General features: G+C 41.4%; 1 protein-coding gene across 1 annotated transcript in view; it reads right to left on the bottom strand.

The window, feature by feature from the left end:
• Positions 1-1,335: 1,335 nt before the first annotated feature.
• REPS2 (RALBP1 associated Eps domain containing 2) overlaps positions 1,336-14,120 on the bottom strand; it is a 97,027-nt gene continuing 84,242 nt past the window's right edge. Inside the window, exons 15-18 of the mRNA XM_033052029.2 lie at positions 10,854-10,937; positions 8,147-8,292; positions 5,961-6,066; positions 1,336-5,377 (exon numbers count right to left, since the gene is read on the bottom strand). Coding sequence (XP_032907920.1) covers positions 5,309-5,377; positions 5,961-6,066; positions 8,147-8,292; positions 10,854-10,937 — 405 coding nt within the window. The 3' untranslated portion in view covers positions 1,336-5,308. The remainder of the gene's footprint in view (positions 5,378-5,960; positions 6,067-8,146; positions 8,293-10,853; positions 10,938-14,120) is intronic.

Raw genomic sequence — 14,120 nt, 5'->3', positions numbered from 1 at the left:
GTCCCTCTTTGGCCTACATGAGGGAGTTAAGTCTGAATTCTGTCAAAGCAAAGCCTGACAAAGCAAAGATGAAGTTTTGACTTAACTGGAGCCTAAGGAAATATGATTTCACTTCAAATAAGTCTCTCTCTGTCTCTATCGTGCACACACAATCCCAATGTAAGTGATTTCATCTTTCAAAGCTGAAGGTCAGCCATTTCAACACAGTATTATTTCCACAGGGTGTCACAGTTCCTCTGGGCAGATCATCAACATACCATCAACATCCTAAATAAACCACAAAAGCAAGGCAATTTGAACTCATTGGACGCTTTTATTTTAATGTAGCACCCAGCTTCATATCACATACATTTTCCAAAATTAGATGGGCATAGTATAGAACACTATACATTTCGCAGCTTACCACAGGGACAGTCTGCAGCTGTGAAAACAAATTACTTAAATCTGCCTATCTAATTTATAAGTTAAAATTCAAATATATAATAACCTTGGGGTATTTTTTTAGATTAACAACCATAATGCTTGCAATACAACTTTTTCATATCAAAAAATCAGTAACAGAGTAAAACATAATGCATATGTTCATAGCACATATAAGATAGCTGAAAAAAGCTTCAAAATACATAATCTCTTTTCAAAGATACTAAATCACTAAGATTTACTTATTTTCCTGAAAAAAATATTTTACTCTTTAGTCAATAAAATATGTGGCTTTGTGAACCCATGTATTTTCTTGTCAAGGACTGTGTATGCTGAAGACTGAAAGACTGATGGTACTGGAAAATGAACATCCCTCATTTCCCAGCTAGCAACTTTTACAGGATCTCCCTCCTGATTTGGAAGCTTAGCTGGGAGGAAAGCAACCTATGCATCACCAACAGGCAATTTTCACATTATGCCCATCCTAAATGCTTCCTGTGAAGGTTTCCAAATCCCAACCATTCCTCTGTGGTCACTTTACCATGCACAACCCCATCACCCTATGCTGGCTAGCCTTGGCAGTGTTGTAGAATCAGAGACTGGTTTGGATTGGAAGGGATCATGAAGATGATCTAGTTCCAATCCCCCTGCTGTGGACAGGGACACCTTTCACTATTCAGGTTGCTCAAAGCCCCACCCACCCTGACCCTGAACACTTCAAGGGATGGGGCAGCCACAATTTCTCTGGCCAACCTCTTCCAGAGTCTCACCACCTTCACAGTAAAGAGTTTCTTCCTTGTATCTAATTCAAACCTGCTTTTGTTCAGTTTGAAGCCATTCCCCCCTGTCCTATCACTACATGCTCTTAAAGTCCCTCTCCAGCTCTCCCTTTAGGTACTGAAAGGTGCTGTAAGGTCTCTTTCTTCTCCAGGCTGAACAACCTGAACTCAGCCTGTCTTCACAAGAGAGGTGCTCCAGCCCTCTGATCATCTGTCAAGCTGGAACTGTCTGGATGACAGCCAAACAAATTCCTCTTCCTGATGTGGATATGGAATTCCAGCAAGAAAACTACTACCATACAGTCTGAAGATAATATTTTGACTTTAACAGTGTATCCAGCAATTTACCAGTCACCAGGCTGCCTTGACTAAATACACTTTTGTTACATGACCAAAACTCTCTGGAAGAGCAAACTGAGCTTTCTGGAAAGAGCTGGTAATGTTTCCACTGCCTCCTAGTATAATATTAATAACTAGGAGAAGGACATTGATCCTTAAGGATTAATGTGTGTTCACAGGTAGTTTGTTTAATAAAGGAATGACTCAGAAATGGAAACTGTTTGCCTTGCTTAATTACCAGGTCATTATTTATTTTGAAAGGCTCAAATAAAAACGGCTTATCTGCAAAGGCAATCAGTCACTACACTTAGCTGGGCATTTTTCTTTTTTCACCACGGAATTACCACAGACTGAAACAAATACAGGTATCAGGTGATACAAATGTTAACAGACCCAAAAAGAAATGCATGAACAAAAGGAAGACACGTGAGTGCACACTTACACCCACACTGAGGAAGATCCTTATCTGCTCTGCCTAGCCCTGCTGCACAGACAAATCTTTATTTACCCACTGAAGACTTGAAAAGGGGCACCAGACTCATGGTCAGCACATCTCTCAGATGCAAGGACGTGTGCTCCTGCTCCATTTATCCTCTCTTGCTGGGCATGCCCAAGAACCTACAGAAACCACAAACTGAGGACAGTGAGAACTCATGCATGGGAATGTGACCCCACTCCTTCATCAGGCTGCCAGCTGGGACAGACAGCCCTTACTTGCTGTTCTGGGTCAGGGATGTCAGGAGCTTAAAGCTGATCACTCACCTGTAGCTCAAGTACCCTGAACATTAAGCCTGTGAGGTCTCCCTTTCTGACCAAATGGTTTTTGGATGTGGGAGCATCTCCCCTCCAAAGTTTGAGAAAGTAAAGGTTTCTGCAAGAAATTATGATTTTGGTCCACCCACATTCTTCTACAGAAAAGGTAACTTTGAAGAAAATCTGTAATACTGGATGTAGATGCAAATTTGGACCAGTCAAGGCCTGTTAACAGCAGCCATGAACATGTCTGCATGGAGCAACTGCCAGAGGCACTGTCATAGCTTCATGATGCCTTCTCCTCTCCTCAAAATCCTAACAGCTTCCCAAGAACAGACATATTTTTTCATTTTGTGTGGGCTATCATAAATGCTTAACCATAGAGCCATACAGAAGAGTAACCTCCTGCATCATAGGTATAACACATTAACTCCTCTCCCTGAATATTTCACTTTACTGATGTGTGAAGTAGTGTATCATCATCATCATGGCTGACATTTCACCAAAACGAATACAAATCAACTCACATTCTAGTCATTGAAGCTGAATGGGATATTTGATTGCAATGTGAAAAATGGAGGGATTGTTACATACTTTTATTTATTAATCCAGTGGTAAAGTAACAGACAAGCAAGTATCTCATTGTTGGCTAAGCAAGTTTCATAATTTCTAGTGAATGAAAAAAAGTCCTGGCTTTTAGAAGAGAGACATTTGAAAAAGACAGTATGAAGCAGACTCTTACTTTTCCCTTGAACAGCATCTAATCCATGAACAACTCAGGTGAAATAAATGGGAGATTATTTCAAAGGAAGCTCCTATCAAATATTAAAAAGTCCTCCACTGCCTTAAAAATGCAATGTGCACACTTCTTTGTAATAATTTAAAAGCTTTCCTTAAAAAATCACCCATTAAAAACAAGTGTGCCCTATGATTATTTCCTATGAAATAGTGAAGTCTTATTAACCAAATGACAATGTATGAACTAAAAAGCAAACAGAGCGAGCACTTAACCTCATTAAATCTCAGGAGTGACTCAGTAGTATTATGAACAAATGAAATAAATGATGATAAATTCTCAGCAATACCACCATTAGCAAGAGGGCAGTGGCTCTTTTGCAGATTCCCAGAAAAGCTTGCATTCCTCACATTTTGTCACTGACCAGGAATGACCATCTGACCCCAGCTATGCAACAGCCACATGAGAGAAGTCCCAAATCCAGAAGAACAGTTGTTTCTTGTTGACACAGTGATCTTTAGTTGAATCAAAACTAGTGCATTATAAAAACAGACTTTCAGCACTCTGCCAATGCTTATTTTCACCCACAGACTTCTGGATTCATGTCCCCCTTCCACGCTCCTTTCAGCAAGAGTAGACTGTTTCCTTTAAACACTTTAAACACTCCCAGTGATGCCTTGCTTATCTCTCAACAAAACTGCTGCTCTAGTGCCCTCTGATATCCCATGGCAGCGGTTCCATGACACACCCCAAGGAGAGGTTACCCAGCTGCTTCAAACCTGCTTCCCCTTCCTCTCAGCCCCAGGGCAATCCTACAGCTACAGGGAGCAAGCACCACACACACAGGGATGACAAAACTGCTGCACCATTTCTGCAAGGTATACATACATTTAAATCAGGTCAGTGAGACGTGCAGGGCTGTGTTCAAGGTGCACAACAGGTAGGTGACACCCCTTGCAGTAAAGCACACCACACCCACGGTGGGAGCAGGGTTGACATTATCATGTCTGAAGTCACCCAATCCAAGAATATTGCCCCAAGAAATACAGCAACATTCATTGGCCAGCTTCTACTGTAAGAACTGAGACCAAAGCCACCAACCACTGCATCCAGGAAAACTCCCTAAGGAATTCAGCTGGCCCTGGATCAAATGCAGGTTAAAGATTAATCTTTGCTTCCTCCTTTAGAAAATAGGTGGGCATTAGCAGCGTTCTCCTATCAGTAGCATCTCCACTGATGTGCAAAGGAACCTTAACAAAAGCCTTCGTAAAAGACAATTACTTTCATCTCACATTTTATAGTCTCATACATAGCACTTCTGCTATCTTCCCTCTTCTGGAAGTACAGTTCTTGTACACATCCTTAAATCAGCAGCTATTAAGACAACAAAGCAGACTAATACAAATGTACATAGAATAGCTTTTATAAAAATGCCCTGAATGCATTTTTAACCTCTTGTTAGAAATACACTGTTGGTTAAAGAAAAAAAAAGGAAAAGAAAAAAGCTATACACCAGCCATCTCAAACATGCTAAAAGAATGCAGAGACACTGGTAGTTGCAAGCAAGTGCTCAAATACTGGTGATTAGAAACAGCTGTAGCTCAAAAAGATTTTTTTTCCCTAATTTCCAAAATAATTATATTTTAGTATTTTTTACTGTTCTCTTATATGACTTGAACTAATAAAATACAAGTTCTCTAACATTAAAATACATCCGTGATTGCATAATAAACAGTACTAAGAAAATAATTATTTGACATGTGATTGAGGATAAAGATTCTGTACATCTTGCAAGTTCTATTCCTATGGTATGTTAAACCCACAGGTACTCTACTATGAGACAATCCTACAGGAATCAGTAACATCCAGAAGCACATCTCAGAGGATGAGTTTTCAGTTTAAGCAAGAATTTGGGAATGCTGTACCTCTTAATGATCAGGGCAGGAGGTGCTGCCAAAACACATATAAATCAGGAATTCTTTACATAAATAAAATACTCTCAGGTTATTCATTTCAGTGATAAACTGCATTTACACATTAGGCTGGGAAGGGGGAGGAAAGAAGGCAAAGCATCTCCCACTCAGAAATATTCCATAGTCAGGTATTTGTTTGCTGTACCTTCCTCACCTGCAAAGGCAAACTGTGCGTAATGGGGTGAAGAGAGAGCCAGCAAGGCCAGTCCTCCCCCGTGCCTTGGCAGAGACCCTGCTCAGCTGCACAGAACTCCTCTCCTTGCAGGGCTGCTGGACACTGCTCTGCTCCTGCTCAGCCGTGTGGGAAGTCACAGGACGGTGACAGGACGTAGCTGCTCCAGCTGTGTTTCCAAGGCAATGCGCTCCTTGTGAACCTCCTGCAGGAGGAGAGGTGTGTCAGAACTTTTGGGATGCACCACCCTGCTCCAGGAAAGGGCAGCCAGGCAGGCTCTCATGAGCTCCCAGGGAAGGGCTGCCTGCCAGTGTGGGAGCTGGGCTGGACTGCAGCTCCTCCAGGGTCTGCCTCCCCATTTGGGGCAGGCTCAGAGCCCCAGAGTGAGAGTGCACTTGAACCCCCCTAAGCTTCAGTGTAAGGTGTGCCTGAGGAGTGCCCATCAAGTCTTCTGGTCTCCATAAAAACAGCAGAGCTCTGCTCTATCAGAAAGCTTCCAGACAGCAATACAACTTGAAGGACAAATTCAGTTTTCTTCGCTTTTGTGAACTTAGACAAACTTCTCTATTTTCCTGCTGCAAAACACAGGTAACAGCACTGGCCTGCTGAAGACGGAAGCAAGTAAGACCTGACCCAAGGAACAATGGCAATGTGCTCTCATTAAAAGCTTTCATCTCTATGCTTATTTCAATTACTGTCCTACATTTTGTTCTGATTTCAATACTGCTGGAGGTGACACCCAGTTGATTGCAGAGAGCTTTGTCACTGATTTTCAATGTGTTCCTTACCTTCAGCTGCTGCTGGAGCTCACTGTTCAACCTGGCGAGCACAGCATTGGCTTCTTTGTTTTTCCGTATAGCGGTCTGAATAGCCCTTTTCTGCTTGGAAGACTGTCTGCCAGACAGATAAATACAAGACATTTCAATTAGGAGTCTCTACACTGGCTGCTGCCAGAAGAGCAGCCACCCATTCTGCATAACTCTTTGCACCCTGGACTATGCTTCAAAGACAAGGTACAAACTACACGTTTAAGAGAAGAAAAATGTAACACTGAAATGAGATGGTTGAATCAGGTGGAATATTTGAAACTTATTAACCTGAATGACAGAAATATTTTAGGCTGTCTCAATTATCTCAAAATCACTGCAGTCTCACTGAGCTTAAGAATGATCCTTACATAGCTGTGCTTATTGCAGCATCTTTGCAATAGTTGTTTTCAGAGACTTGTAGAGTTTTAAGAGCCAGGAGTGGTTAACAGAAAATACAAAAATCATTCTGTACAGAAGGTAGAGACATTGGCATGAAAATTCTGTCTCAGAGTTTTGCTGATTCTGATGTTTCCTTACTTCAAAAATTAATGCTTCTTTTATTCAAAGCAGTCATTTCCACCAAAACCATCTGACACCACAAACATGAAGATGACTGGCTTCCCTCAGCTCTTTTACTGCTAAAATAAAGGATATCTCTTTTTTATTTTAAGAACTTATTTTATTAATTACAAATTTTTATTACTTCATAGCATGTGGTAACTGATCTGGAGGAAATGACAGCTGTGCAGACAGGTATAAAAAGAGACAGCTGTACTTAAGGACCAACCTATGCAAAGCAAGATAATAACAGCTAAAAAGAAAGAAAACACAGAAAATACTGACTGAATATCCCCTTTCCAAATAGATTATTTTAAAGTTTTACATGAGGAAACAAGAGCTCTTTAATGCCAGATTTGATCTAAAACAGATGCCCTATTTAAATATGGTCCAGTGGCACACAGTCCCCATTAGTTCTTCCCTCTCAGCAGAGCTGATGACACTGATTTTTGCAATAAACTCTTTCCTGCAGCACAGCAACATGACTTTATGCTGTTATCTTCCAGTGAACTGTCAGTTTTCTGCTTCACTGTTTTCCTGCAAACTACTCTCCATAGGCTTTAAAGTAATAAATGATAGGGGAAAAAAATAAAAGCAAGGCAATATATGTCTGTGGCCATTTTAACATTTTAGGAAAGATATACACAAAACAGGATTGAGATGTTAACAAATGCTGTTATCTTTGAACCACTATGGAATATGCACTCCCAAAGCACAAAATAGTACTTTAAGAGCATCCTAGGAGTCTTATTACTTATTCTAATCTCCAATTATGCAGCTCAGATTCAGTCTACTGATAAACAGTCAGCCAAGAAACGCTCAATTGATTTGGGCAGCTTGATTTTGTTTCAGACTGAATCAGATGTCTTTTGCAAGGCCCTGGGTGATGGTGGGGTATAATGTTTGCACAGTGCTTCAGCTGAGGGAGATGCACGGACCCAACAGGGTTTCAAGTGTCTTTGCTCACCATTTGTACAGCCCCTTCTCCACCACTATTAAATACTCATAGAGTGAAATCCCTACAAGTCTTTGTTGCTGACAGCTTTGACAGCTGTATTTATGAGAGCAAACAACACATGTTGGGTTTGGCCATTATCAGATGGACTGCAAGTGGTCTGTGGCTCATCTCACACCAGTGGCAAGCCCGTTTCCAACATGCCTTGCAATGAAGAAGCATCACAAGGATATGAACAACATCAAGCATTTCATAACTCAGCTTCCTGGGCATTAATTTGGTCATATCTGTCTACATGAAGTAGCAAAATTCCAGAAGACACATGCAAGGCAGAAACACACACCCTCACATACAAAAGAAGTTGTGTTAGAGATGCTGGTGTTAGAGATGTTTGAAGAGCTAGGCTTTCTCCTCAGCTATGTCTACAGGTACTGAAGTAGGACATCTTTGAAGAGTTTATCCACCTATCAAATACCACTGACAGTCACTACAGGCTCAGTCTGCATTTGAGAGACTGATGTGGATTTCAGACACCTGTATCTTGTGAAGCATTCTCAGAAACAGAACTACTAAGCACAAAATTATACAAAGAGCAAACTCTACTACATCAGATCTCACGCTGCAGTTTGGCATGCTTGGTTCAGGTTTTTACTTTTGGACTGGGAGGTGAGACTTGACTGCTGGCAGGGAAGAAGTCACATTTATATTGGGAGAAAGCTCGGGGGTCTCCAGCCCTTGTGCCTCCGTCCGGAGCTTCCTGCGGGTAGGTTTGGAGGGTGGTTGAGCAAGAACAACCTCCTGGAAGGAAAAAGCACTCAGTTAACTCAGGCCATATGTGTCCCATCATTAGGCTGGAGGGTACTTGTGACACATAAATTGCTGACAGCTGGTTAAGATTTCATAATTTAAAGACATACAGAGCTTAATTCCAATTTGGTAATAGCCTCTCAGGTTTCCGACTTTGAAAAAGGAACAATAACTCCTGCAGTACTTTCATGAATGAAAGGGAGTTTTGCCTTCATCTGGACAACAGGCTCTTCACAACTGGGTTGTATAGCTTAGTGTGCATTGGGTGGGGGTGGAGGGAGCAGTATAAACACATGTACCCGCCCCCAGTTGACCCAAAAAGCATTAAAAACAGAGCAAGATTTATTTTTGACTATGCTCAGTTGGAAGGAATCAATAATCAATCACTTGCATCCCAACTTACTGCCTCACACATCTGGCAGTAAAGCCTTTTCCCTTCTCCCTTCCTCTCCTACATGAAGCAACACTGAGTACACTTCTGAAATACAAATACATAAAATTATCCATGTAAAATTATCATGATGAAGTATAGAAGCCCAGCTATTTCTCTTGATAAATTACATCAAAGAAATAGTCTGGGTTTTCCAGGTAAAGCAGAGTCTTGGATTTTTATTACTTCAGTGGTTTGAAGTGTTTTCATTATTATAAATTAAGACACTCTCTTTTGCCACGTGAAGTAGTTTTACCACCTTATAGCTGATTTAAATAATAAATATAAATATATCCTCTTGAGTGTATTTTATTATTAGATCTATTTTACAAGGGATGCAACTGTTACTGCCTCATTTCATGAATGAGAAAGCTAGGGCTCAAAAAGTTGAATTGACTTGAGACAGGTTTCCTCAGCATCAAAGACAAAACCAAAGATGGAATTTCACTATCACACATTTTACTGGGCTAGATTACCTCACTACTGTGTTTTCGCCAAATGTTAATAAAACAAACAAAAAATTAATGGGGAAACAATTAATGACAAAGCAATTACAACAACACTTACTACAACACTGTAGTAAGCAGCCTGACTCACCAGAAAAGACTACTGTGAGTGATACAAAATATAACCAATATAAGACCATTAATCATTCATATTAGAAGGGTTGCAATTACTGAAAGAATTTGAATTATAAGGAAAAAAGTTTAAACATTAAAAAACAATTCTGTAATTACTGAAAAAAAATCTAAAAATATAATCAATGTTCTGATCAGGTTGTCAACACATTATGACTGCACATATTTCTGGTAATGCCATGCTCTGAAATCCTCTGAAATCCTCTGCACAGGCACAGCTCCCTGCAAACACACCCCACACAGCAAGGGAGGAACTTGTATATGCCTTCCACAGCTGTAATGCCAAACCCACTATCCCAATCTACCCTAAACTGTCCAAACCCCACCAAATCCACAGGATAAATCCCTCTTCCCTTCCAAACACAACACTGTATGAAAAGGTCCAAGCAGATCCCTGGGCAGAGGCTCCTTGGCTGCTGCTGCTGCAGCAGGCTTTGCAAGGTGGGTCAGCAGGGCAACAACCACCTGCCTCCCACAGCCTGGGGATTTGCTGCATTTTAGGGAACCAGGTGGCATGAGGGTGAGCATGAAGTAGGTGGACCACAAAGATTTCATTTCCCCAGCAAGGCTACAAAGCAGAGCAAGAAGCAGGGCCAGGCTAGAAGAAGAATATGATGAGCACAAGCAGAACAAGGACACTGCCCAGAAAGCCCTGTCACATACAGAAAATGCTGACACTGGATGTTTGCCTGTGCCCCCTGCTACACCAAGTGTGATGGTGCTCCCTGGGCTAGGTACATCCAGCACCTGCCAAAAGTTCTTGGTTGAGCTGAGTAAATGTCCTGCAGGTGCCCTCTGGCTGCAGGAGGGGCCAGAATGGGGAGGATCTGCATTTGCCCCCTAACCACACCTGTTCTGGCTGGGGCTGGTGGAAGGAGGTGGTCAGAGCATGACCAGCACAGAGAAAACACTCATAGCCACTGCTTAGGCCACTCCATCCCTAAGCAAGGCCCTTTGAAGTGTGCCATTTTACAGTGCTTACTTTTTACAAATGATAGGTTCATACAAAAACATATTAGAAACTGCACATCTTGAGCAAATCTCTCCCAGCCTATGTACATTTAGTGGCAGATCCTGACCTCTAGCAAACAGGTGTGTTTACATCAAAATCAAATCCTCAATAACTGGAACCAAGAAGTGCATCACAATTTGGAGGAACTGCAGTGAGGCAGGGCTGGAGTACAACCAAACTCTTTTTTTTGTTTTCCCTAAGGCTCCACAAGCCCCTATTGATTTGAAATAAATGGCAAGTTGCCTCTCAAAGCACGTGCATCAATGTGTACATACTAAGAGGTTTCTTAATGATTTATCCGAGTTGATGTCACATATGATCACAGTTCTCTCCGGTGTCTTGACCTCCAGAGAAAGTAAACATGTAAAAACATAACCCTAACCATCTGTTTAAGTGCTTTTAAACTTAAAACAACCACATTTGTTGATGAAGGCAAATCACTCCATAATGGTAGAATGTGTGCAGATCTCACCTTTTTTGCTGAACTGTTTTCTTCTGCCTGCGATGGGGGTCTGTTCATCTGAGGATGTAATTCAACCTCAGATGGTTGCTCTGTCTGCAACAACAAATCAGTCATTGCTACACCAGAAAATGACTAGCAGTCACATACAATAAAGTCAATGAAAGGAAATGTTACACACAAAAGAAAAGTTACTTTAACAGTTCAACAGTAGGGAAAATGGAGATCTAGGGTGACTGCTGAATGGATGACATATGCCTTTTGCCGATTTTTAATGACACCATATTCTTGCATTTTATTGCGCTGGGAGAACAGGAGAAAAGGTTTTTTTAGTGAAGTTTTAGGGACCATGTCTCTGAATGTAAACAATCAAGCACCCAGAATTTTTTCTAGAATTACCATTATGGCCTAAATATTCTGAAAAAAAACCTAAGAGAGTGGGAAGAAGCTAGAAAGATCTTGGATATGCACTGTTAGAAAGATCTTGGATATGCCCTGTCACCTTATTGTCACCTGAAACCGATGAAAAGCCATAGGAGTAAGCCTCTGTCTTTGAAGTTTGTGAGGCTGGAGTGACAAAGCCGGAATCATACCAAAAATTCCAGCAAAGTTACTGAAAACACAAGTCATAAAAAAGCAGACAAGTCTTCCCTCCTCCCTTCTCACATTTCAAACAAACACAGCAGAAACTCACCACCCAGATCTACACACATCTGCAAAACGAAAATACATTATTTCCAAAGTATTTGACTGAGAAGCAAATTAAAGCAGAGGGTTAATCCCTTGCTTTGCCTCTCATGAAAGTCTTCTGCACCTTTGATTTCCTGCACCAGGGCAGGGCAGGGCACTGGGGAAGGTGGCAGGATTTAGAACTGCCTGTCCCCAGGTGCACAGCAGCAAACATGATATTATAAACACAGTGTGCCTGTTTTCTGTCCAGATGCATGGGCTGGCTCCAGGATGGGCTGAGACCACTTGGCACTGGCAGCCAGCCTCTTCTCCTCTTTCCCAGCTTCTGCCAAGCCAGGCTGGCAATGCCCCAGGCAGCAGGGGGAACCTGCCATCCTGAGACTCATTTAACACAGGTGAAAGCCTGTGTTTAAAACCAAGCCCAAGGCAAACCTCAAACTTTTAAAGGGCCAGGATTTCAGCCACAATAACAATTTTTTGCACACCAAAGAACCTAACTCACTGTTGCCAAGAGGCTTCTACATAGGCCCACCAAGCTCTGCAGCATCACAAGTTTCCAAGTGTTTAACTGTAAGTTAAATAAAAACAACAGAGAGCACTGAATTTGGTATATTTAAAAAGGAGGAACTTTTCCATACCATTTTTATTTCTTCCATAACAGACATAATAAGAGCTGTACAGAAAGGTGCAGGGATAATGTGGTTCTGTGCTACTGCTCTTCTCCAACCATAGAGTATCAAACAAGGGCACAGAGGAGGAAGTATTGAAATTCATTTTTTTTAAATTATGTAAAATTCCTAAGGAGAGAGGGGAGAGAGAGACTGGCAGATTTCTCTCCCACCTTTTTTTATGTGTGCTATATCTGTAGTGTTACCTGATGGTTAAAAAATCCCCAAAGAGCCCCCACACTGTAATATTTCCAGTATTTGAATATGAATATCTTAATTTTTAAAAATTTTAATAACTGTTGGATGTGAACATTTGAATTTTCAAAAGCTTTTTATGTATTGAAGGGCTTCCTCTGTAAATGTAGATTTCTGGTCAAATAGAGTGAAATGGAAAAAAGCAATTTCTTTGTGCATCCATAAAAATCAAAGACTTTTAAAATTCCATTGAATGCAAAAGAACATTTCTTTATCATCAAACTGAATAGCTCATAACCTCCCCGATTTCTACCACCACTTTTTATATATTTGAAAGAAATGAAGGCTCTAAGCACTGCTAGCAGTAGCCTGGCAAAGTCCACAAGGGTTTCATGAACGATTTGGGGATGGCAAAGCTCAAATAGTGAACAGAACCACACAGTAAGTTTGGGCCACATTAATTTGACAACCCATTCATCCACTTAGGGACAGCAAGAGTAAACCCAGCCCTTCAGAGAGACATGTAATACACATACTATAAAGTCCTCGTGGTGGTACAGCTTTACTGCACGACACAGAACAGTGCCAGGGTACAGGAAAGAGAGTTTTAAATGACCTTTTAGTGGCAGGGAGCACTAGATACCTGCCTCAACCTGGCCAGGCAGGAGGTTTCTGGTGCTCACACTCTTGTTGGAGTTTACACTAAACCTCACATCAAAAGCAAGAATATATTAACTTATTCCACAGAATGGAGAGAAAAGAAAAAAAACAACCTAAAACTAACTCTACATTATTTATGTATAGATTAAAAAAAATGAAGCATTTGAAGAACCAGTATGTTCCAACAGTGTAGAAGTAACTGAACAGATTGGTATTCTAAAAGTCAGTTTCAAATAATCAGAAAAATTGAAATCATTGTCAGAAAAGGGATCTAGAGAGGAAAGAAAAACTTAAAAAAAAGAAAAAAAAACAGAACTCAAACTTTTGCAGAACCAACCTCTCATTTTTCTCCTTTCCTTTTTTTTTTTCCTTTTTTAAAAAAAATTTTGTAATGGTCTCATTGTCGAATACTGTTTTAAACCAAGAGAACCAAAAAGGGAAATAAAGGATAAACCTTGTGTTCTGGTGAAAGCAAATATAAACCGCAGTGAAAACGTCAAAAAGGGTAAGATTTCAGAATCTGTGAGAACAAGCCATGTTTTGCGAGCTGAGCACTGTGATGTGTCAGGGACAGCCTGCAGCCCATGTCAGGGCTGGGTCACTGGGCTGGCCATGGCTCCCCGCTGCCAGGACACGAGCAGGGCAAAGTGCAGCAGGTACAAATAAAGAAATAGCTACAGACCACAGAAAAAAACAAATAAACAACCCCCCAAACCCCCCTATTTCTGGTGATGCAGCTCCTGCATAATGAATCAAACCCACGACTGCCATGTCCCTCAAGTGCCACCTAGTGGCACCGGGACAGCCACCTCGGAGTGCCTGGCACCCGCATCCTGCACCTCTGCAAAGCTCTGCTGTGCAGCCAGCCCAGCCAAGTCCTCTCTGAGAGGCTTTATGAATGCAGCTGCGAGCTGATGTCTCCCCACATTGTCCCCACACAGATTTTAAAGGGAAAACAACCCCTGCTTTTTCTTCTGGCAGAGGGATTCTCCGCAGGTTTCGTTCACTGATTGGATGTGGGGTAGTTGTAGCCTGCTGGTATTGGGCAGAGACAGCCTGGCTCAAT

This window comes from Catharus ustulatus, chromosome 2 (genome assembly GCF_009819885.2).
Source record: "Catharus ustulatus isolate bCatUst1 chromosome 2, bCatUst1.pri.v2, whole genome shotgun sequence".
Taxonomy (NCBI): Eukaryota; Metazoa; Chordata; class Aves; order Passeriformes; family Turdidae; genus Catharus; species Catharus ustulatus.
Note: the sequence above shows the minus strand (reverse complement) of the source record. Positions and strands in the feature narration are given on the sequence as shown.